Source organism: Neolamprologus multifasciatus, chromosome 12 (genome assembly GCF_963576455.1).
Source record: "Neolamprologus multifasciatus chromosome 12, fNeoMul1.2, whole genome shotgun sequence".
In the NCBI taxonomy this organism is placed as follows: Eukaryota; Metazoa; Chordata; class Actinopteri; order Cichliformes; family Cichlidae; genus Neolamprologus; species Neolamprologus multifasciatus.
Genome location: NC_140450.1, coordinates 30,988,054 through 31,011,580, shown reverse-complemented (window position 1 = coordinate 31,011,580; position 23,527 = coordinate 30,988,054). Strand labels below are relative to the sequence as shown.

General features: G+C 40.3%; 3 protein-coding genes across 6 annotated transcripts; 1 reads left to right on the top strand and 2 right to left on the bottom strand.

Annotated features, from left to right (window-relative positions):
* The first annotated feature begins 682 nt into the window (after positions 1–682).
* Positions 683–7,593, top strand: rchy1 (ring finger and CHY zinc finger domain containing 1). The gene is made up of 9 exons (XM_085180415.1): positions 683–817; positions 3,514–3,633; positions 3,783–3,898; positions 4,159–4,237; positions 4,327–4,371; positions 4,485–4,543; positions 5,334–5,363; positions 5,826–5,946; positions 6,057–7,593. Exons 1-9 carry the CDS (start codon positions 767–769, stop codon positions 6,216–6,218), a joined length of 783 nt encoding a protein of 260 aa, XP_085036541.1. The 5' UTR covers positions 683–766; the 3' UTR covers positions 6,219–7,593.
* LOC146507290 (uncharacterized) lies at positions 7,438–8,860 on the bottom strand. Its single transcript, XM_085180417.1, has 2 exons — positions 8,607–8,860; positions 7,438–8,521 (listed from the first exon to the last, which is right to left on the bottom strand). The coding sequence occupies exons 1-2, from the start codon at positions 8,667–8,669 to the stop codon at positions 7,910–7,912; spliced, it is 675 nt and encodes a 224-aa protein (XP_085036543.1). The 5' UTR covers positions 8,670–8,860; the 3' UTR covers positions 7,438–7,909.
* Positions 8,861–11,209: 2,349 nt separating this feature from the next.
* lrp13a (low-density lipoprotein receptor related-protein 13 a) lies at positions 11,210–23,439 on the bottom strand. 4 transcript variants are annotated; one of them, XM_085180407.1, is made up of 20 exons: positions 23,280–23,439; positions 23,029–23,184; positions 22,180–22,395; positions 21,831–22,052; positions 20,591–20,806; positions 20,268–20,497; positions 19,682–19,811; positions 19,158–19,348; positions 18,742–18,928; positions 17,388–17,600; positions 17,091–17,274; positions 16,801–17,002; positions 16,106–16,270; positions 15,650–15,850; positions 14,418–14,967; positions 14,220–14,339; positions 13,940–14,047; positions 13,577–13,810; positions 13,103–13,484; positions 11,210–11,435 (listed from the first exon to the last, which is right to left on the bottom strand). In XM_085180407.1, exons 1-20 carry the CDS (start codon positions 23,329–23,331, stop codon positions 11,318–11,320), a joined length of 4,077 nt encoding a protein of 1,358 aa, XP_085036533.1. In that variant the 5' UTR covers positions 23,332–23,439; the 3' UTR covers positions 11,210–11,317. The 4 variants fall into 4 exon arrangements, with proteins under 4 accessions (XP_085036533.1, XP_085036535.1, XP_085036532.1 ...); XM_085180409.1 differs by having other exon boundaries at positions 21,831–22,049; XM_085180406.1 differs by having other exon boundaries at positions 23,029–23,187; positions 23,280–23,401.
* Between the last annotated feature and the right edge of the window lie 88 nt (positions 23,440–23,527).

The window sequence follows — 23,527 nt, the reverse complement described above, 5'->3', positions numbered from 1 at the left end:
ATTCAGACTAACAGATTTTTTTATTTTTTTATTTTTTATTTTTTACAGTTTATGTGACTACTTAGTCCATACAAACGTGGATTCCATAGAGGTAGGTGTTAGGCTGAAAATGAGATCGCTATTTGGCTAAAATGAACCTTAACCTCCTAAGACCCGAACTCTTCCACAGCATGCATTTTTAATTTCTCTTTGATATTTGGGCTGATTGGGACCTGATGAATGTAAAAACAAAGAATTATCAGTTTTGTTTTGTTTTTTTTAATCTAATTTTTGTTTCTAAGAAAAATGAGAGCCACATATGAGGATATTCGTCCTCATATCCACATATGAGGATATTTGTTTAAAATTTTGATAGAACAGTAGCAGTATAATGTCCTCATAAGTGGATATCAAGCCCTTGTAGAGCAAAATTGAGTATTTTGGTCTAAATAACCCAAAATGTGATGTCCACATATGTGGACGCCAGGTCCTAGGAGGTTAAAGTTGTGTGGACATGTTTAATGTTCTTTAAGAGACAGTATTTATGGGCGCAATAAAATACTGTATAAAATAGTTTCTTTTGTTTTCTATTAATTTTGTGTCTGTTTGTTTTTCCTTTTTTGTGTTTTGAGTCATTGGGTAGGATTTGTACAGACTGCAATCCACATTCCGAAGCAGAGGTGGCGCTAAAGCAACCTCAATGATGACATAATCAACAGCACAGGAGCCAACAGTGCAACGCTCTAGAGCGGAGAGAGAAGAAGAAGCATTCCATTTCGGGGTAAACATGGCTGCTTCTGCTGGTTGTGATCATTACATTCGAAGCTGCTTATTGAAAGTGAGTAAAATGCTTTAAAAAATGTTCATACATTTGTCTTAAATATACGGTGGAGGCAAATAGGCTTTGAATATGCCAAGTTATAACTGTGCTATAACGATTATGTCGTCGGTATATCTCTGCTAGAGACTGTCATAGTTAGCTAGCTAGCTAGTTATTTAGTCTTCAGCCGGCAAACGTCGCTGTAACAGGGTTAAATAATAATAAATGTTTCAGACGGCATGATTTTGCATAATATCTGCACGGCGAGGGGCTTGAGAGTTTCTGGAGCTTTTCTCGCCTCCTTCCCTCCGGTCTTAGTCCTTCCCATCATAATTACACGCGGAGGAGACAAGGAAGCCTGCTCCCTCTCACATTTGACAAATAAGAAAATGAGAGTTTATGTATTTAGCGCAAAAGAGCACAAAACTGAATAGAATTTAAAATTGTTGCCTTCCTAATCGGTTGTACTTGGCCTTGACAGAAAACGTCAGGGGGGGTCAAGGAAAGGCGTGGTGAATTTATCATTTATTTTATATACGCTTTAATTACGTAACCTTTACACACTGTTTATATTTAAATCTTTTACATTGTGTCCACATTTTGATGTACAGATCTATAAAAAGTGTGTAAACAGCCTATCTGACATTGATAAGTTGATGACTCATCTTTATATTTTCAAACAGCAGGGAGAATGTACTTTTTTTTTAGGTCTTGGAGCCAAAACGTCTGATGCCACATGATATCATGTCCTGTTTTACCTAACACGTGACAAATATATTTTATCCTCATGTCCTCATTGCCAATTTTTAATTAATTACTTAAGGGGTGGTCAGGCCGTGTCATTAGTATGGAAGCTCTTCACTGTGAGCCAAGACGTTTATAACAGCACGCCTAATCAGACACTTGATTAGTAGCTGAACATTTTAAAGAACCTAACAAAAAACAAGTGGCTAAAGCTGTTCAGAGTTCAGTCAGCCAGCAGCCTGGGTATGAGAATCCAAACAGCTCCAGTTATCAGGGGAATTTATAAATGTTGTTTTGTTATATATCACCAGCTTTTGTTTGATAAGGTCAAATATGTCAAATAAAGGTGGGTGTACTGCAGCAAATTGTTATTTCATTATTTGTGCTTCTTTCCAGTAGCAGAGCATTTTTTCAGTTGTTTAAGAGAGAGGGGCTTCTTGACTTACTGCTGTTTGGGAGAAATTTAAAGTTTATTTATATATACACATGCATATAATATTTACAGACACACACATAATTTCCGTGACAGTGCCAAGCTCCCTCTTGAACTTTGTCAGCACTGTTTAATAAAGAATTTTCAGAATAAGGATTACATTTAAGCGCGCGCACACACACACACACGCGCTTAGTGACTTATTGCTACAGCTACACAAACTGTGATAGGACTACTATATGGGCTCAAATTGTGGTCATAAATATTTTGTACTTGTAAATCATGATTTTTATGTGTAAAAAGAATTTGTGTGTGCTTAAAAAAGATTTGTGTGTGGACTTAGCCAAAAAATACATGTGAAACTCTGCACTCAAGTTTCAAGTTACAAGTATGAATTTTGACCCCGTTTTTCTTCCTTTCATCTGATTGGCCAATGTCATGTCAATCACAAATTTAACTATCCAATCAGAGAATAGGTGGGTTTGGCTATTGGAGGGGTGCTTTATGGAGCTTCAGGTCCTTGAAGGGAATAAATGCCCTTTTACATGCCAGTCCAGCGTTTTCCTTCATTACCAGGAAGGAAAACAGTCTGTGGTGGTCTCAGTTTGGTGATTTTTGTGTCACAGGTTTACGTGCTTAATACAGGGACCTCCAGAGCCTTTTCAACAGCGCTGCGGATCGGGGAGGGGGCAGTATTGTGGAAATGACAGTCTTCACTAGTGGGGATAGTTACAAAGCTTTCTTCGTTATGAATGAGCATACATGTTTTTATTGAATATTTGAAGAACCAGCAAAAAAAACAGAAACTCTTGTAGAGGACATAAAGTCAGAGATAGAAACGACAAGGTGCAGGTGCATCTAGTACAGGTAGAGCTGCTCCAAAAACCCACAGAGCCCAGCAGCCAGCGCAACAAATTCTGGATCCTTGGCTTTTAGTTAGCAGTAGCAGCACGTGCTGCGTCCGATGTGAAAGTACCTTTATGCTGCGCACTGTGACTCACAGCAATGGTCCCGGGTCAGCCCTGACTTTCTGTTAAACTAATCCTAACGTAATAATGGTATTTCTAACCACTGATATACCACAACTTTATCCTTTCAACAGCTACTGAAAGTTTGGGACCTAGCCGCTATCGGATAGTTATATAGAGATCCTCCAGCTTCAAACTGTATTACCCTTCAAGGACCTGCAGTTCAAAACAGCGCCCCTCCGACAGCCAAACCTATCTGTTCTCTGATTGGATAGTTAAATTTGTGATTGACATGACACTGGCCAATCAGATGAAAGGAAGAAAAACAGGGTCAAAATTCATACTTGTAACTTGAAACTTGAGTGCAGAGTTTCACACGTATTTTTTGGCTAAGTCCACACACAAATCTTTTTTACGCACACACAAATTCTTTTTACACATACAAATCCTGATTTACAAGTACAAAACTGATTTACAAGTACAAAATATTTATGACCACAATTTGAGCCCATACTACTATACCCATCCCTGTCTGTGCCCTGTGTAATCGCGTTTCTGCTGTACTGCAGGCACCTTGCTGCGGTAAACTGTACGTGTGTCGGCTGTGCCATGATGCAGAGGAGAACCACCAGATGGATCGATTCAAAGTCAGAGAGGTGCAGTGCTCAGCGTGTCTGACGGTGCAGCAGGTAACTGAGGAAAAGCTAGTTAACGTGTTTGAGCTCCACCGTCGGTTACAGCAGGACGTCTCGATGTCACCTTAGTGCTTGAGTTGTACTTTTGATTATGGTTAGCTTGGATGAAGGGAAAAAGCTGTACAAATGTTATACTTTTGTAGACACAGCAGACTTGTCAGCAATGTCATTTGCTGTTTGGGGAGTATTACTGCGACATTTGCCACTTGTTCGACAAAGACAAGAAGCAGTACCACTGTCAGCCCTGTGGAATCTGCAGGTAAGACACTGATTCAATATATTTCATGTTTATAGTGTCTAAATATTTCTGTGTGTAACTTTAGTAGTATTAATGATACGGGTACTGGGGAAATGTCTTCTTAACGTTCCCCACAAAATTTTCCCATTTTTCTTAATTCATTAAGAAACTGTCAGAGATAAAAATCACAGTGTTGTGTTATCATGCTGATATTTCACTGTTCCCGAAACACGTGATGGCAAAATTTGTCATTTAGTGAGTTTTCAAATGTGCCTCTACAGGATTGGGCCCAGAGAGAAGTACTTTCACTGCGAGAAGTGCAATTTGTGTTTAGCTCAGGATCTGCAAGGAAACCACAAGGTGACTATCGCTGTGTTCCTGACTCGCCTACATCTATCTGTATGTTGAGCCCTCACAGTTTTAATTTCCCTTTATTTTCTATGTTTCAGTGCGTTGAAAATGTTTCAAGGCAGAACTGTCCTGTCTGCATGGAGGTAACAGCATTAATGGGATAGAAGGCGAGGAGAATGTTGGCTCTTTTTTAATCTATTTTCTCCACAGTTTAATATATATTTCTTTCTTTTTTTTTTAATGTTTTTTAATGCAGGATATTCACACATCCAGGATTGGAGCTCATGTTCTTCCATGTGGCCATCTTTTACACAAGTAGGATTCCTTACTCTCTGGATACTGTCAGTTCAGGGTTATGGGGTTTAATAGTGTATTTTTTAATTTCTACCAGTAGCACAAAATGATATTTAAAAAAACACACTGGGCATTTTTCCCACTTCCAACACAAAAAGTCTTTCACATCTTAATCTTTAATAATGACTGATTTTACTTTACTGGAATTAGTTCTGTTAGACTGATTTGGTGACTTATCCATTTTTTTTCTGTGTGAAATATCTCACCTACACGACTATGCTGGTGGAAAAATAGTTACAGTCTAATATCAAAATCAGGTCAACACTCCTGTTTCTCCTATTTGCTGCTGCTGATAGTTCAGTGTCGCTGCTCACACACACACACGCACAAATTAACTTGAAAGCATCCAGAAGTCTGTGCAAAATTTGTGACAGAAAACTATAGTGAAGCACACTCAATTTATTATTATGACTCTTTTAATAATATGAATGTTTAATGCATGTGCAGGGAAATGAGTCACAGATATTTGAGTAGGATCAGGCACCTATCTGACCAAAATGTCAAATAGGTGCCTGATTGCAACACTGTCAGTTTGACAGTATCTGTTCACAGACAAACACATAGTACTCAAAACTACCTTTGTAGTATATCCTGCTGCCACAGTCTCCAAGAACACAATTTTGCAGTAATGACAAAACACAGACTCACAAAATAAAAACATCAGCACTGACAAACTGACTGCAGATTAAAATATCTTCACGATCTATTGTGACATAATAGTAACAATGCGTTTGTTCACCTTCTTCCACAGGACCTGCTTTGATGACATGATCAGAACAGGGTATGTTTAATGAACTCCTTTTTCTGGTAAAATAAGATGTTGTTGTAATTAAGGGACCGGGTTATAGTCTGCTTTTTACCCCTCAGCCGTAAAAGGCTGACGGAGTATTGTTGTCGCCCTGCTAAGCATGCAGGATGTGTCGACACAAGTTTGTAAACGAGACCATGTAAGATTTTGAAATTGATACAGTAGGTCCATCTACTAAAAAATCTCAGATAAGTTTGAATCTCAGTGACCTTGACGTCAAGGTCAGAGGTCAGGTTTTTGTACAGGCTTCTGTAATTTGTAAAAGCTTTCCTGAAGAAGATTGTCCAATCTACCTGGTAAAGAGCAAAAACGGTTTCTGATCAGCTTTTTAAAGGCAGTGTGTGTGTGTCAATGTAGGGATTTTTGTGTCCTCTTATTTGATTGCTGGTGGCCTTCCATATGATTGTTTTTTTCCCTCCCCTGTGTTTGTTTCAGAGCTTATCGCTGCCCACTGTGCATGCACAGTGCTTGTGACATGCAGAACCACTGGAAGGAGATAGATAAAGAGATCGCTCAGTCACCAATGCCCACTGAGTACCAAGGAGCAATGGTCAAAGTAGGCCTTTGATAACACAATAAAATCCTGGTGCATTTATCTAAATGTGAATATGAAACCGATATTTGTTCTGTTTATGATTTTTTTTTTTTTAAATGTCCTTACTGCAGATTATGTGTAACGACTGCCAAGCTCACTGTACGGTGCCTTTCCATGTGCTGGGAATGAAGTGCACCAGCTGCGGCTCGTACAACACAGCGCAGGACGGAGGACTCATCCAGCTGCAGCAGCCCGAGCAGAACATGGAGCCACAGCAGCACGATCAACAGTAGTTTCCACACAACATTAAGAGTACATGCTTGACCAAAATCGAAGGCATGTGATGTAATAACGAGCATCTAGGGTAAAACTAGACTGAGCCGGTTTCTCCAGTTTGTACATACAAAAATGTATTTATCTATTTTCCCTACCTGCTAACGTTCATCGTGGATGGAATTTTTCCCAGGATCCACTCGGTGGGAATCACCGGACAGGATCACCATACTTACAAAGAAAGACAATTTAGAAGCATAGTCCGTATGACCTGCATGTTTATAGGAGGCGGCACGATTGAATCATTCAAAGCCACGCAGGTGATGGTGTCAGTGGTGTGAAGTTGTGGTTAGTTAGCCTGATACATCGTGGTTTATGTGCCATAAATCTTATTTAAATGATCTGAGTAAAAGAAAGTGTTAACTAATGTGTGTTTGTCATTGGCATTGGTCAGCCTGTGCTGTTACTTGCATAGTCTCCCTGTTAGTCAAATATTTAACAGATGGCATTGTTTCTTCATTAGTTCTAAATACATATTTTAGTTTGTCATTGTGGATCCCTCTCTCTATGATTTTTAGTTGGAACTTGCTACAAGAGTTGAAAATGGTTTATTGTATCAAAATTCTAGTTCAAATCAAACATTCATGCATATCTTAAAAAAAGGCTCATTATATATAAACTTGATGATCTATTTGTCTTTAAAGCTGTCATCAAACCCCACTTATAATTGTAAAATACTATATGTGCAATCTGAAATTTAAAAAACGAAATTGCATACAAATGGAAATATATGTGAATTAAATTTAGATGGCTTTGTAATGCTCCACAGCTAGCCAACATCCTGTATAATTTCTGTTGTGCCCACAGACTGTATATTAAAGAAAGATGCATGTAACCTCAAAGATTTCAAAAGCGGAGTCTGTGAGGAAGTGCCTTGAATTTGCTTTCTTTCTACTGACCAGCAGGGGGCGACGCATGTTTGCAAAAAGAAGTCGGACTGCAAAAAACTCTGCGATGATTGCATACTTTATACTTGATTTGTGACCTCGGTAAACACATTCTTGATAGGTTTATGATCTTAATTGTTCAATTCATTTTGTAAATTATGGCGCCCATTTTAGAGGAAAGGAGAGTATGCTGTTTAGTGTGTTTGGCAGCTGCTAACGCACGAGCATGTAGCAATTATTACGTTCAGTTTGAAAACATCAAGACAGCGGCTGCCAAAATGCTGAGGATGAGACTTCGGTCTTTTATATACAGTCTGTGGTTGTGGCTGCTGTGATAAATGGCCCTTGATTATTTTTGCATGTTTGCCCCTTGCAGGTATCAGGTTTGCTGAACTGTACTCTGACTGTAATACACACTCATATTAAACACTCATTTTACTAAACAGTTCACCGGATTTGAGACAAACATTTTATCAGTTTAATTTTCAGCTGTTTATTAATAAATTTATTGTGACTGTACTTTTGTTATTGCAACAGCTTTAGATGTGTTTATTGTATATATACAGCATATACATTAGCACCATTTTTTTCCCATTTGCCAAGGTTGAGGGAAAAGTGGCAAAGTAAAAGCCACGTGTAGTTAGGACATCTATATAAGTATCAAGTCAAGGTTGTGTATATGTACAGCCATAATGTGGTCTGTCCTGGTCACCTAGGCTGAACTAAAACTTAAATGAACAACAATTTCTGTGTTCTGTTGGGGATCAAATGCTGTCTCCTCTAGGTGGATCTGGCTCAGCAGTTGTGACCTGGAAAGTGAAACAGACAGGACCACCATCTAGTGTTGTTCCAATAGGGAGTACCAGTGGTGGGGCTGTGGAGAATCCTGTAGGTGTTGGTTGGATGACACATGTAGGAAAGGGTGGAGTGACACCCTGGGTGGATCCTTGGTATGTGGTAATGACTTGTGGTTGAATTGTACCTATGACTACACCAGTCTCTGAAAGCCCTGAAGGATGCGTGTTTGGTAGAATGTGGGTTGGGTTAGCAGCGTTAACAGAGTCCTTTGTGGGACCAGAATTGGGCACATCTAAAGAAACATCAACGCTCATCGCAGTATGAGATGGATCTGGCACAAGCTGTAAAGCATCTGGGTCAGCAGAGGTTTGTGGGTCTTCAGGAGAAGTGGCCAGAGAAGGTCCTGCATCTGCAGAGGGAAGCGGTGTTGCGTCCAGGGGGTTGTTCTCTGTAGCATCCGGCGGGTTTGACTGCAGGGTTTCCTGTGAAGACCTACCATTAGTGGTGGTCTCTTCTGATGAACTGGATTCACTGGACTCTGATGACTTGGGTGAATCCTCACTTTCTTTCAGATGGACCTGTTTTATAATGAAACTGTCACAAATCCACCAATCTTTGCTATACAGTGGGAAAATGTAGCAGTAAAGCAGTATATCTACTCACAGGTTTAGCTGTCACTAGAGTCACCATGAGAACAGCACAAAGGGTGGCTCCCAGCACTGCCATTGCTGTCCTTCCTGTATTTGCTGAAACAAACTAAAAGAACCATATTGGTAAACTGGTAGTGTGTACATTGAGAGACAAACAGTGTACTTTCTTCTTGGCTCAGTTAAAAATGATTTCCACCTCAAATATTGTTAAAAAAGACATTTCTGGAATCATTTTTTCATGTTTGTAGTGGCACAAATCTTTTTTTTTTCTTTGGGGGGGGGGGGGGTTGATTTACATTTAAATTTGTCAACCCTTTGCTAATATTGCCTTTAACTGTCTCAAGCATAAAATTCATTAATTTTTAATTAAGGGAATTGCTGCATCCACTAATCTATTACTATTTGAAGGAATTAAAGAGTAACACAAGTAAACATTTTAGAATTCAATTTAAATGCCTTATTGAATATTAGTAAAGTTGGTCAGCATCTTGAACTACAACAACTTCAGTAAAGTGAAATGCTAAGTTATGATTGAGAACCTACCTTAATGGTCGAGTGTCCTCCTCACCATAGAAACGCTCCAGACTGATTACAGTAAATTCTCACTTCTACTCAGTCCTCAGCAAACAATAGAACATCTGGGTTGGCCTTCTTTTTATATGGCCGTGGAAATGTGTGGGTACCGGGACATCATTGGGTTCCTGTTCCTGGTAATATATTATGCACTGTAGCGCTGATTCCTAAAACCATGAAAGCTAAATCATTAAACACCCCCAGCTAAACTGAAATTACAGATCGCTAAAAATTCTAGGACAATGGTTGTAGAAGAATAAGTCCACCAGAAGTGCCTATTCATAAGCACAGTAAACATGTGTTTTGTGGTATTGGTTTAAACAATGGTTTAGAATTTAAATAGATGTAAAATACCTAAGGAATTTTAGACAAAGTTTCATGCATAGAGTTTGCACTGAGTGCAAAAGTACTAACATGATTTGGATTGTTTTGATGTTCCATAGTATTAATTAAATACCCAGTGTCTCCATAGACACTGAAACAACATATTCTATATGGACATCGTTTTGTCTCCATGTGATTTACAGAACAGTCAAATAAGACAATTCAGGAAAGTAATGATCACTGCAATTCATTGTTTCCTAGCTGATTGCGACATCACCATGAAGACTACAAAGCCTTGCTGAGTGTCTGTCCACAAGTGTTACAAACCATATGTCTCCTAAATACCTAAATAAAACAATAATCATGATAACAATAATAATAATAGCTTCAACTGTGTGCCATGACACTTAAAAGTGACATTTCTGATCATTTACAGTCCTCTGTAGTCTTAAGCCACCACTCATTTCTTTGTTTTGCATACAGTGAGCCAGACAAGTAATTTTTAAAATGTGATCTTTAGCAACAGTTTGAGGTTTTCTGAAGGTGTTCTATTTGCTGCTTTTCCCCACTCAATTTTAGTTCAGTATCTGTCCTTTTTTTAGAGGATTTTTTGTTTCCTTAGCCACTGGGTGCTAAGCTACGAGCCATTCAAGAGTTGAAAACACCTACACATAACAGAAAACGTAGCAAAACACCAGTTTGTTACTAACAGCTTGTTGCCCCCCCCCAAAAAAGAAAATAGTAATTTCTTTGAATCTACAAAAATAAAATGCTAAGGACAAAAGTTTGAGAGGCGTACATTGTAATTTTGCAACAAAACGCTGCTAGCCAGAAACTGGACATAAATCAACATGGTGTGTGACGATGAAAAATGGAAGAAAGTTGAGGAGAAAAGTGAAAGACCTAAAAAAAAAAAAAAAAAAAAAAGGAAAACCTCTACAAATGAACAGTAGCTGGAAGTAGTGTTCTTTGTAGGAAAAGATCCAGCAGAGACCTGACGATCTGGCTGATCCTAAGTTTCATGGGAAACAGCCTCAGTGGAAGGGTGGCTGTCAAGAAGCCATTCTTTAAAGAAAAGGCTGAGGTATGCCAAATTATACAAGAAGTGGACAGGAAAAAATCTGACAATATTTGGGATTCATCACTTAATGAGTGACAAATCAAACTGCTGTCAATGTGTATGCAGGTAGTAAGGAGAAAAATACAACAGTGTTTGTAAAACAGAGGCTCTGTCATGGTTTCGTGCTGCATTTCAGCCAGTGGTGTTTGAGAGCTTGTCAAAAAAAAATTTAAAAAAGCAAAAAATAAAAAACACAGAATTATGAGGAAAGTACAGTCAGATTTTGACAATGATCATGTGTCACACCAAATACTGACGTTTAAGTTTGTTAGAATTCTGCAAACTGTCTTTGCCTCGTATCATTTTTCCTGTGCATTCACAAGTTTCATTATGTCACAGCACCCATTTCCTATGTTCCTAGGAAAATCTTGTGAAATTAGGGCTGGCTCAAGACTTTTTTGCACAGTTATTTCAGTTTAAGTAATAGTCCCCTCTTTACACAACTGTAAAGGTCTTTTGGTCAAAACAAGGCATTAAAGTCAGACTTGCACTCACATTTTACCATCTATTATAATCCAAGTGTTCATGCTTATTCGTGTCAAACTTCACAATGATGGTCTAACAGTAAACAACCTGAAATAACATGACAGGAAACTGTGGAAAATGCAGACCGTTTATTTAAAACATCACTTGTTCATAAATCAGCTCAATTCCACAGAGGATACGGCTTCCAACAAAGCGACAAAACAAAACGGGAAGCTGCTGGTTTAAGGGAGGTCCACCTCTGGCTTTTCTGCTGAGGCAGTATGGGATGTGGGAATGGTCTCCGCTTTGCTCTCCAGGTCAGTCATGCTCATCTCCTTGCCTGCTGATGGTCCATTTCCCCTGCAACAAGAACACACGCAGCAAAGCTCTAATGTTCTCAAACTGTAGAAACACCAAGTTATTTTTGCTAAAAGTCGGAATAAGAATCAAGTTCCTGACTTTGTTTTTAAATGAAAATGATGCACCATCCATAACCACACTTCTTACTTGGCAAAAATTAGATTATCCAAAACATAACAGCATAGTCTAGACTGGATAATTGAATTACTATGCAAATCTGTGCTGAGATTCATGGCCCCGAAAGGGGGGGGGGGAGAAAGCCTCCTCACTTTTCTTATCAACCATGTTGGATTTTTTCTCTCTCAAATATTATGGTAGCAACACTACATTGCATTGGTTCAGTGGCAGACAAATGGACAGGACAAACATTTTTACTCCCGTTGACATCATTCCAAGTGGTTACGCCCAGTTCAGGAAAATATCCTAATGCAAAGATACTGTATATGGAAGATGGACAGACCATATAAGAAATGGAACCTGCTATCATGAAATCACCACTTGGTTTATGAAGTCCCATATGAAACCTAAGATGTGCATTTTTGTTTTGACCATCTTGGCATTTTCATTGTACAGTGGTCCACCTTTCCCGGCTTCAGTGATTTTTTGCAATTTTGCATGTTTTTTTATTTTAATTTTTTTAACAGCGTGATGTGTTCTGCGTCCTGATTGGCTGTAGGCCAGTCTCAATCAATCTCCTCCGTGCCGCGTCTCCTGCACAGTTCAGAATGCGTTCAGCTTGTCAAATTCGCATAAATCTTGGAAGTGCTGTACTGTAGGTTTGTAAGTTTTCTGACAAAACGTTTTGCACCGTCAAAGGCAACCATGGGTGCCTTTGGTTTCATTCTATAATACTGGACTTATTGTTCTACGAATGTATGAACTTTGAGAGTATTTAAACAAGAGAGAAAGTGTGAAAATGTTCATGCCTGTCTGAGAAAAGTGTGTAGTGAGGGGGTTTTATAGCCTTAAAACATCTGTAATAATTGTAAAAAATAAAGTTGGCTACTTCACAGATTTCACCTATCGTGGGTTATTTTTAGAACGCAACTCCCGCGATAAACGAGGGACCACTGTACAATGTAAATAAAGGCTTATTCTATTCCATTTTGAAACCAGATGTGCCAACTAAGGGATTGATATGGCATTTTAAAAAACCACACGCTCGAGATTATTCCAAATCCAAACAGATTTTTCACAAATGGACATCCGTTCCTGCAGATCACCACTATGCTTGTTTGCTGTATATGCTTAATTGAGAGCCAATAGAACTAACCTCCAATTAAACAGATTCCAAGTTATAAAATCAATATAGTAATAATATTTTAACCCACATCTAATAACATTGATATAAATGCCATCCTGAGCGTTAGCATTCTGTTGCTAGCATTTCACACCATATAGCCACTGTGCCCAAGTCTTAGAGCTGCTATTAGAAGAGCTGTAAAATAGTTATCCATCACATCAAACCACCAGTAGGTTAATGTGTGCAAATGCTTCCCAGTAAGGTGTACAAAACTAAACATTGCAATAGGAGATGGTGTCCTTGGTTTGCAGCAAAGGGACAAGTGTTGCCAAGTCTTGTAGCCCACCCACACCAAAACCCACGGAGAGAGAGCAAGGAAAAAGTTAAATTTGAGATTGAAATAAAGAAGAAAAAAAACCAAAACCTTAAGTTGGCACTCTTCTTCCTCCTCACCAGCACTATTGCAACAATGACAATAACAACTGCTGCACAGAGACCCACGGCAGCGTAGACAATGGGACCCTGCATGGTTTTTACGAGCCGGTTTTCACAGGAATCACCGCTGTAGCCCAGTGAACACACACATGTAGTAACTCCCTTCGTCTCTACACAGTGTCCGTTACCACTGCAGCGCCTCTGGCTGCACTGCTGGGCATCCAGGTTCACACGCTGAATGCTGACATTCAGTGTTGTGGTCAGACCTGTGACTTGTGAGACAGGAGAGACACTGGAAGGAGGAGGAGGAGAGCTGTGAGGTTGAGTGGGAGCCAAGACCTCAGCTCCTGGGCGCCGCTGGGTGCCAACACCTTTATGAAAGGAAAAGAAAAAGTTTTAGCCAAGGTGCAATAAGGTGTCATCATCTACAGGAGCAGTTTTAGTCTTTAATTTTGTGTCCCACAGTTCTCATCGGAGTGGTCCGTGCAGTCTCCACGTCCATCGCAAAACTTCTCCACAGGCAGGCATGAGAGGTGATCGAGGCAGGGCCTGCTGCCAGCTGGGCAGTGTTGCTCTGGGCTGCACTGAGTAGCATTTAGAAGGATGTGGTCATAAGAGCACTTGCATGTGCGACCTGCTGGGGTGGCGAGGCACAAGTGCTCACAGTTCCCATTGTTTTCTGTGCACGGGTTAGAGCCTGATGAAATCAAGCAGATATTTAGGCATGAGGTAGTTTGGTTTTTTGTACATGACATGTAGAAACTTCTTTAAAAAGGGCAGGTTAGCCTTTCCTAACCCAGGTGTTCCGTTTGTGGTTCTTACATACCCATCTGACTGGGTTTGCTGAATGCCTTTAAGCCGACCACTTGTGTGCCAACCTCAAACCATAATTTCTTATCCTGCTGAGCTTCTTTGTACCAGAGTCGGGTCTTGTCTGAAGGAACAAAAGGTCATAGTTGTACCATTAAATTATACTCAAAGATGTTGATTCCTGTGGAGCCATTATCCATGTTATGAAGTAGTCATTTACCAAAAGTGCTCCGGCCAAGATGTCATTTGAATTTTAGGAATTAGTCAGTTATTACAGTACATGCTTGGACTCTTACCAGTGACTGTAATCCAGAGGAGGATGTTGTCACTTACAGCCACAGCAGTCAGGCCGTCATCAACCTTTAGCTCTGTATATCCAGATCCATCAATCAGGACAGAGCCAATGGTCCCTAAACCTGAGAACATTTGACTCAAGTCATTAAGAGAACAACCTATTGGAACAATGAAACTTAAGTAAACTAGTGTCAGCTTACTCGTGTCAGCCCAGAAAATGTTATCCCCATTATTAGAGAAGACCAAAGACGCTGGTTGGACAGCATCCTTCCACACCACTCTTTGCTCACCACCATCCATGCTGGCGCACACTATTGTAGCCGTGCTGCCTGTAGCCTCCAGATCCATATTTGTGAAACAAACTCTTCCACTGGGCGGGTGAAGAGCAATCGAACCCACTCTATTGATCCCCTCCTTTATGAGAATGGCTGTGTATGTGCCTGTGACAGCAGTGACCTGCAGGCGGGGCTGTTTGTAACTGCTCCAGTAAATGTTGAGTGTTATCCAGTCGACTGCCATGGCAGTGATGGCGTCATCCAGCAGCTCAAGAAGCTGGTCCCGAGACATCAGGAGTGAGTCCTTCAGCCTGAAAGAGCTGAGTGAAGAAGTGGCATCATCTGTCACAAATAGAGTGTGTTCCTTGAGGCTGTAGTCCATGAGATTGGCTTTGTTCACGCTCGGTATCTGCAGGGCCAGATGCTCGGGCCAGCCCTTCAGCTCGGCTGCTGTGTGTTGGGACTGCAAGTAGATCTACAGAGATTACTGAGATTAGAGTATTTATATTATAATTAAGCATTTATATAAAAGTCTTTCCATTTTTAATGGCATTACTCGATTAGTTATGTAGCTTGCTGTGTGATGCAGCCTGTCCAGAAGGGCAGGCGTGGAGTTTGCTTCACTTTTGAGTGAAATTCTGTTTTAACAATTACAGTTTAGAGCAGAGCAATTTGCCAAGTATCCTTTCCTAATAAATGCATCTAAATCCAGTTAGTATTTGTCGTAAGTATTTGTCCAATGACAATCTAATGCTTGCTTCTGTTCATCACCACAGTTGACTTTAGAATCAAACAAAGAAGATGTGAATGAAGTGCATACTTTCAGCTGTGATTCAAGAAGTCTTCAAAGTCAAAATTAGAATTTTACTGTGGTGGTGTGCAGACGCAAAACAGAATGCTCAAGAGCCCAAAACCAAGGATACACATAAAGGAAAGCTGCATCAGTTATTTATACACCATTTCTATTAATAAAAAAATAAATAAAAATAAAAAAATGCATTTTATACTTTTATACTTTCAGAACCCACTTCCCATTTTGAAAGTTTGTACCCAGAACAAATTGTTCCAATTTATCAGACATTTGAGTTGCAAATCCATATACAGCATATTCTGCCAATGCAGGTTACACTGAGTAAAATTAAGGCGTTTAGCAAAACCTGAGTGACACTGGACAGAGACAGCAACAGCAGAAATGCCGAATTGACCAGGTTGGAGCAGGTGAGGTTATCCTCTGCCAGCAAGAGACCAGGGGGACATTTGCACACAGCCCTGGGCCCAGGAGCAAGCACACACATGTGCGAACAACCCATCTTCTTGCAGGGGTTCTCAGTGCCCATCTGGAGCATTGGGTGGATGATCTAAAAGAAGAAAAAACAAACTTCTAAGCCTGTTTGTAACATTTTAAATTAAAACTTCTTCAGCAAGCTTTCCAGGACTTTAACCATTAGGGTGTGCCAAACAACATCTTAATCGTGTCCAACAAAAAAAGGAAACTCTTCAAACATAATGGAATAGCTTTGTATGAGCACTTAACACATGAAAGGATCCAAAAATTGTACATTATTATGCCGCTCCATTTCCTAACATGTTTTAATTCAACATCTACTCCTTACCTTCACAGCAAAAGGCTGTCTGGGCCTTTTCAGCACAACTTGATGGTTTTTACCAGAGATTTTATGAGCAGCCTGCACCACTCGTTTCTTGGCATCAGACCAGTAGAGCATGTCATTGAACACTGCCACAGAAAAGGGGTTTGTGGTCTCTTTTATCTGTAGAATCTGAAAACGGCATTTATATATACAAAAAAAAAAAAAAAAAAAAAAAAAAAAAAAAAAAAAAAAAAGGTATTAGTCACCAGTTAGGTTAGACATTTTTCATTGTTACACAAAACTCATCATTTCCATATTCTGGAGTCATTTAGGGAAAAGACTTCAGTAAATTCATTTTATTACCAAGTTACTGTGTTGTATGTAGTGCTGACATGAGACAGTTTTCCAATTTCATTGTACTATGTATGACTGTGCAATGACAATAAAGAGGTATCTTATCTAAAGTGATGTTTTTAGACATGGAAGGAGAGCGGGATAACTAAGAGGCTTGCAAAGAAAAGCATCTGGACTTCTTTAAGTCGATTGAAGACATTTCACCTCTCATCCGAGAAGCTTCTGAAGAAGCTTCTTCAGAGGCTTTTCTCTTCAAGCTCCTTAGACTACGATGACCTGGATGACTGAGAGCCTTCACAGACAGAGCTTGATAACCTTTTCGCTAGAACAGCAGATTTGGGATAGGTTAAATAGATACATTTTACCCTAATGTCGTCGCCATCCAGAGTTGCAGATCCAATCGCCCTCAGTCTTTCATCTGTCCAGTAGACCCTCTCAGAGACGGCATCTACAGCCACACCACCCGGCCAGCCCAAACTAGAGTTCACCACTGCCCTCCTCTCTGACCCATCCATCCCAGCACGCTCAATCTTCACTACATTACCAATCTCTGTCCAGAACATCAGCCTGATGAAATAAGAGACCACGAATGCCGCTTACTGTAAAAACTGAAACAGTTCTGTCTTTTTTCTACTTTTTTTAAATTCATATCAACCCTTTTTGTGGTAGCAGGGCAAGAGAGCGGGGCTGATCCAAGTCTTCATCCAAGATGATGCTTTGGTCCAGTGAGCTTGCAGAGGCTGCTGCCAATCTGATGGCAGCAATACAACTCTTCACCCCATTGATCCAGTACAGATTCCTCCCGACCCAGTCCACAGCTATAGAATCAGCCCGAACCCCTGTGGAAACAAGTAGCATCTTGTTTCCACAGGGGTTCCTTGATACAACTTTCAGACATGACAGTAAATGGCCATTCCTCTGAATGCTCCAGCCACATTGGAGTTGTACGAACCTTTAATCAGACTTCCTGTCATCTTCTGATCTAGAGAAGACCACATTATAGCATCCATCCCCAGACTGACCCAGAAGACCTTCTGCCCTTTCCAGTCATAGTCTAGAGACAAGACTGCCTTCTTTGCAGAAGAGGGCAACGTAACCAAGCTGTGACTACGCAAGCCATACAAGTAGATATCTGTTTGGATTGAGGATAACAGGAGGGGCTCACCTGACGGATAAGAAAATCATCATAATGCATAAGTTATTCGACACTGAGGCTTTTTGCTCCATTTCACCTTTTTAATGTTTAATTAAAAAAAAAAAAAAAAAAAAAAAAAGACTCAATAAATGTAAGCAAAGTCTTGTGAAAAGGCAGGGGAGAGTCTTTCAGCAGAATGGCTAGATTTTTGTAATGCTATTAAACACATGATTTTGTGGTTTACATATTTGCCTGACACACAAAAGATGCCAGTTTGAGGAGAGCAGGAAGTGAGTCCCTCAGAGGGTTGTATCAGGAAAGTCCTCCAGATAAAAATCAAATCTGCAGATCCATCTGCTGTTCTCACCTCTTCTGAATAAGGAAGCCGCTGAAAGAAGCTTTTGTATAAGGACATTACAAAAAATAAAAATATTTCACCAACTGTGAGCCCCACTGCTTCTCCCTCTGATCCTTGCCCTTATTTGGCATGAGATTTCTTTGGGCAGCTTATGAGCGTGAGAATGAAGTGAAAATGTGTCACACACCAGAAGAATGAGTGTTCCTCACCCTGTATTTACCCCCGCTTCCAGTTTGTGGTCTCCTGCATGTGGCTTAGTCTTTCAACAGACATGCATGCGTACTCGTTAAAAATGAAAATAAATAAAATGGGTGCAGTTCCCAAAATGTCCCGCTACCCATATGGAAAAGAAATAGAAAAAAAAAATACTTATAAAAGACTTGCATAAGATGTGACCTACTTCATATAGTGAATCGTATAAGGCTTATATGATTCACTCATGAAAGTGGCCACTTTCTCCTTACTTTCATTTATTGTTTTAGTAATTATCCAAAACATACAAGTTTCATCTATATAATTTTTCAAGGGATCTTATATCCGTTTTCACTCGTGTGCTTTTCATACAAGTTTCACACAAGACAGATACAAACTTTATAAGATTTATATATCTTTTCCATATGGGTATGCTGTTGCAATACATCTGCTTTTGTCATATTTAACAGAATGTAGCAAAAATGTTATTAATCTTGAAATGGTGCAAAAGTCAAACCCATTTGATTTTGGTGTGGCTGCAGCGTGCTGACATTTTCAACTTTGTCCAGTTCCACTTCAAGAGTGACAACGCCATGCTGTGTTTATTAAAGGGAGCTTTACCAGTGATTTTGCAGTGGTGTCCATCTGCTTCCATTATAAAGCCCGGCTGACAGTCACATCTGTACGAGCCTGGAGTGTTGATGCATAGCTGACTGCACACACCTGGAGTCTGAACTTTACACTCATCAACATCAGCACAGGCCAGCCCATCCTCCATGAGCCTGAAACCTGCTGCACAGCGACAGCGCTAGAGACACCAAATGCAAATCTAACATTTAGATTACTCACTTTGAGTCACTGCAGGCTCATAGCCTTCAAATACATCTTTACTGGATCAACAAAAGGGATTGTTTATCCAGAACAATCAGACTTTACATGGCAATATTGCTACATACACCCTTCAGTCCATTTTCAGGCACCGTCTCTGCTGGGTAAATTTGATCGAGCACACAGAATTTTAAAGACACACTTCTCACCGGTCCCTGAGGTGTGTTGTAGCAGCCCTGGGAGCAGTCCATGTTATCTTCCTCTGCACAGTCTGTATGGCAGCTTCCTCCCTCATCTGAACCATCTGCACAGTTTGTAATGCCGTTGCACACCAGGTTTGGATCCAGGCACTCCTGACTGCCACACTGGAACTGGTGAGGGGCACATGTTACAGCCTGACCTGTAAACATGAACGGCATTCATGTACACACAGGTTTCAGCAGCAGATTAAAGTACAGGAATATCCATTTACTAATCTTCAGCTAGAATTTACACATCACAGGCATTTTACAGTTCACATAACTAAACATCCCAATTTGAATTAAAGAATTGTGACAGTCTCATTCTGCAAATAGAATATTCTCAGACAAGCATCGACATATTTTATGTCCTCTTTTATACTATGTGCTAAACAGATCTAGCAGGTGGTAAAACTGGAATAAGATAAAGACCCTTACTGCTACAAGTTTTCACATTGATGTTTAATTCTGTGAATAATTCCAAATTTACTCACATTCAGTCTCATCACTGCCATCATTGCAGTCCTTCATGCCATCACACATCCAGGCTGTAGGGATGCACTTGGTCTTGGATTTGCACAACCACTGGAACTCCCCACAGTTCACTGGAGCCACAGGACAATCCTGAAAGCCCAATTAAATTTTAATCATCATCTAAACATGCACTTTACCATTTCAACTCCTGATCATGGAGGGAGGGAAAAAAAGAAAAAAACTGCAGGAAGCCAGCTGAACATTTAGCCCATCAGAGGACATGCAGCAGTTTTAAAGGAGAGTAAAGTACTATTCAACAACATGCAGAAACCCTGCTTCATGCCTTCTGAACCTGACATCTAAACTTGAAGAGGAACATGACAGTAATACACCAACATTGATGTACACTGCAGCTAACATCTAATGTCTGGTTTTATTTACAATGAATTCCCCTTCATTTATCCACAAACAGGACCTGAACTAAATCACTAGCTCCTAAAAACACAAAAATAAATAAATAAAAATCACTCCCCAAATCATTTTTAAAAGTTTTTTATGGTTGCTCCTCAAAGGTTAGCATGTATGAAGCTGCTTTTTAGCATCCACCTTCTCATCAGTGCCATCTCTGCAGTCCTGGTCTCCATCACAGATCCACTCCTGCACTAGACACTCCTTGCTCTGGGGACAGCGAAGTTTGGTGTTGCAGGCTGGCACTTTGGTGCAGTCTTCCTCATCCGAACGGTCCCGGCAGTCTGGGTGACCGTCGCAACGCATTGGGGCCAACACACACTGGCCACTGGTACACTTGAACTCTTTGTCACTGCAGTCCTCCTTGTCTATATTGACAAGACGGAGGCAAACAAAGCATTAAAGATTACTCATATGCAAGCAAAGCTGAAACCAAGTAGGACATTAGTATGCCCACATACCACACTTGGCCTCATCACTGCCATCAGAGCAGTCACTTTCCCCATCACAGAGGAAGCTACTGGGAATGCAGCGGCTTTTGTTGTCGCACTGATGAGAACAGCCCTCCATGTACTTTGTGCATTCCGCTTCATCCGAGCGGTCCTGACAGTGAGGCACACCATCACACACCTGGCTCTTCTCAATGCACATCCTTCCATGGGCACACTGGAACTGGTCTACAGAGGACATATTGTATAATGTTTTTTTTTTATTATGTTGACATTAAGGTCTCACTTGGGCTCAGGCTTGTAGTACATACATCTGTAAATCTACAAACGCATAGACCATCCTACTGCATACACATTAGATTGTTTGTAACTGTCCAGCTTATCTGCTGACACAAATATCATCTGTCAGTTTGAGCTTCAGTTACAATAAGAGATTTTAAATCCTAAATTTCACAGTTAGGTCTGCATTTATTGATCTGCATATAGTGCCCTGGCTCCATGTAATGTCAGAGTTTGCAGTGGCAATGCTGGGGGGCTCAGCTCCCGATCATAATGTCACATATGCAGTGCCTTGTAATTAATATTAGTTGGATATGCTGTTTGCAAATGAAAGCAACCCTTTGCACATCTCAAATAAACTAGATAAACACTACAATTTTACATTCAAAAGCAACCTAATAAGATGGGTGACCAGAGATTTCAGGGTGGATTAGATTCCCAATTTTCTAGTTGATCAGAAGGTTAAAACTGGCTAATAATCTCTAGTGATTTAAGCTACATTAACTAGCGTTTTTGATGCCATTTAGAGAACAAATAGAATTAAGCAGACACTTTATAAGCTGCATTATCAGAACAGTTTGAACTGTTGCTATATTGCAGTTAGTGCGTTTTAAATTTGCATCACTGATCTGTGTCATGAAATTACCTCAGCATTGTCTTTCTGTCGCAGGAACAAGAGTTATTAGACTGTTAATGACAAACCTGGCTCTGTGTGAGTACACTGTAACATCATGACATCATCAACACTGGATATCTAGCCTGTTTTCATTCCATCCTGTGCTGTTGTCTATAGAAATGTTAGAAAAATATAACTTTAAGAAAATACTATTGCTATAGTAATTTTTAGGGGTGCTCTGATAGTAAAAAGCCAAAGTGTCAACTGGCCATGCACCAATACTGATGTGAAACTAGCGTTGCTCACTAGATGGCAGTAAAGCCATATTAATAACAAGCAAGATGACAAACAGGTTACCCTTTTCACAAGACGATGAGCATTTTGCCTCATCTGAACCATCTCTGCAGTCTGCTTCACCATCACAGAAATAGCGGTTCTGGATACACTCCGAGTTGTCACTGCATGGTATGAAGCCCAAAGAACACTTAATGGGGTGAGAAGAGGTGGACTGTTTAGAAGGGCCAACCAAGACTGAAGGCACAGAGGTTGTAATGGTCTCTTCCTCCTTTTTGTCTTCTGCTGGATACATAACAATAAAATACAGTGGGGAAAGCATTATAATTCAAAACCCAAAAAAATTAATAAATGCACAAGTCCAACATAAAAACGAGTGTCAATTCAGTACTATAAATACATTAGAAGGTACCACAAGTGGCTTCATCTGTGCCATCTGAACAGTCCTCCTCGCCATCACACAGGAAGTTTGCAGGCAGGCAGCGGGTCTTGTTGTCACAGTGATGAACACAGCCCCTCATTAGCGTCACACACTGAAGCTCATCAGAGCGGTCCTGACACTGAGGCACACCGTCACACACCTGGCTCTTCTCGATGCACATCTTCCCATGGGCACACTGGAACTGATCTGCTTGTGTGCAGGCATTACAGGTGTTACAGTCACATGCACAATCGTAGTTCTTCATAAAACATAGTACCATAATAACCCCAATAGAGCACCTTGTCTCCAGAATTCTGGTTTACTTGTGGTATTTAAAAGTACAATAGGAGGCAAAGCCTTCAGCCTTTAGGCCCCTTATCTGTGGAACCAGCTCCCAGCTTGAATCCAGGAGATAGACACACTTTCTACTTTTTAGATTAGGTTTAAAAGTTTCCTTTTTGATAAGGCTTAAAGTTAAGGCTGGATCAGGTGACCCTGAATCCTCCCTTAGTTATGCTGCAATAGGTCTAGGCTGCATTGAATGTTTCTAATTACTCACCATGCATTTAATCATTAGTTATTAATCTCTGGCTCTACATCCCCTCACCCTGAACTGTTTGTGGCAGATGGCTGTCCCTTCCTGAGCCTGGTTCTGCCAGTGGTTTCTTCCTGTCAAATAAGGTTTTTCCTTCCAGGTGTTACCAGGTGGTTACTCCAAGGGGGTAATCTGGCTTTCCCTCGATTATTGTATGGTCTTGTGCTTTCAGGTGACTGCCGTTGTGCTCTTCAACTACTTCTGCTACTCAATTTGTCTAATCTAACATACACACTGTCTCATACCTTTGCTGCATGATGTTTCACAATCCTGTTCATCTGAACCATCCGTACAGTCCGGATCTCCATCACACAGATAGCTGTAGAGCACACACTCTGAACCATCTCTGCACAGTTTAGAGTCCCGGGTGCAACTTCTGATACCACTTCCAGCAGAAACAACTACTTGAATTAAATTGAAAGAAAAGGGACAAAAAAATGTAGTCACTGCAAAATTAGAAGGTCTAGAAAAGCAGTTTTGGTAGCCCCACACTCACCCTGTAAGGAGCCCGATAATAACACCAGACAGAGAAACAAACATCCACCCATTGCCACAAAAAACAAAAACAGGGTAAAAGAGGTGGATAGATGTAGTGTTTTATAACGACACCAGGTGAAGCCAATATAACCTAATTGAACACCTGCCTGAGGGGAGGAGCTATTGCTTCTGACTAAATTTTCAGCAAACCTGATATCTCTAAAGATAAATTTTCATAAATAAGCCGGAGTGAAAAATAAAACTTAT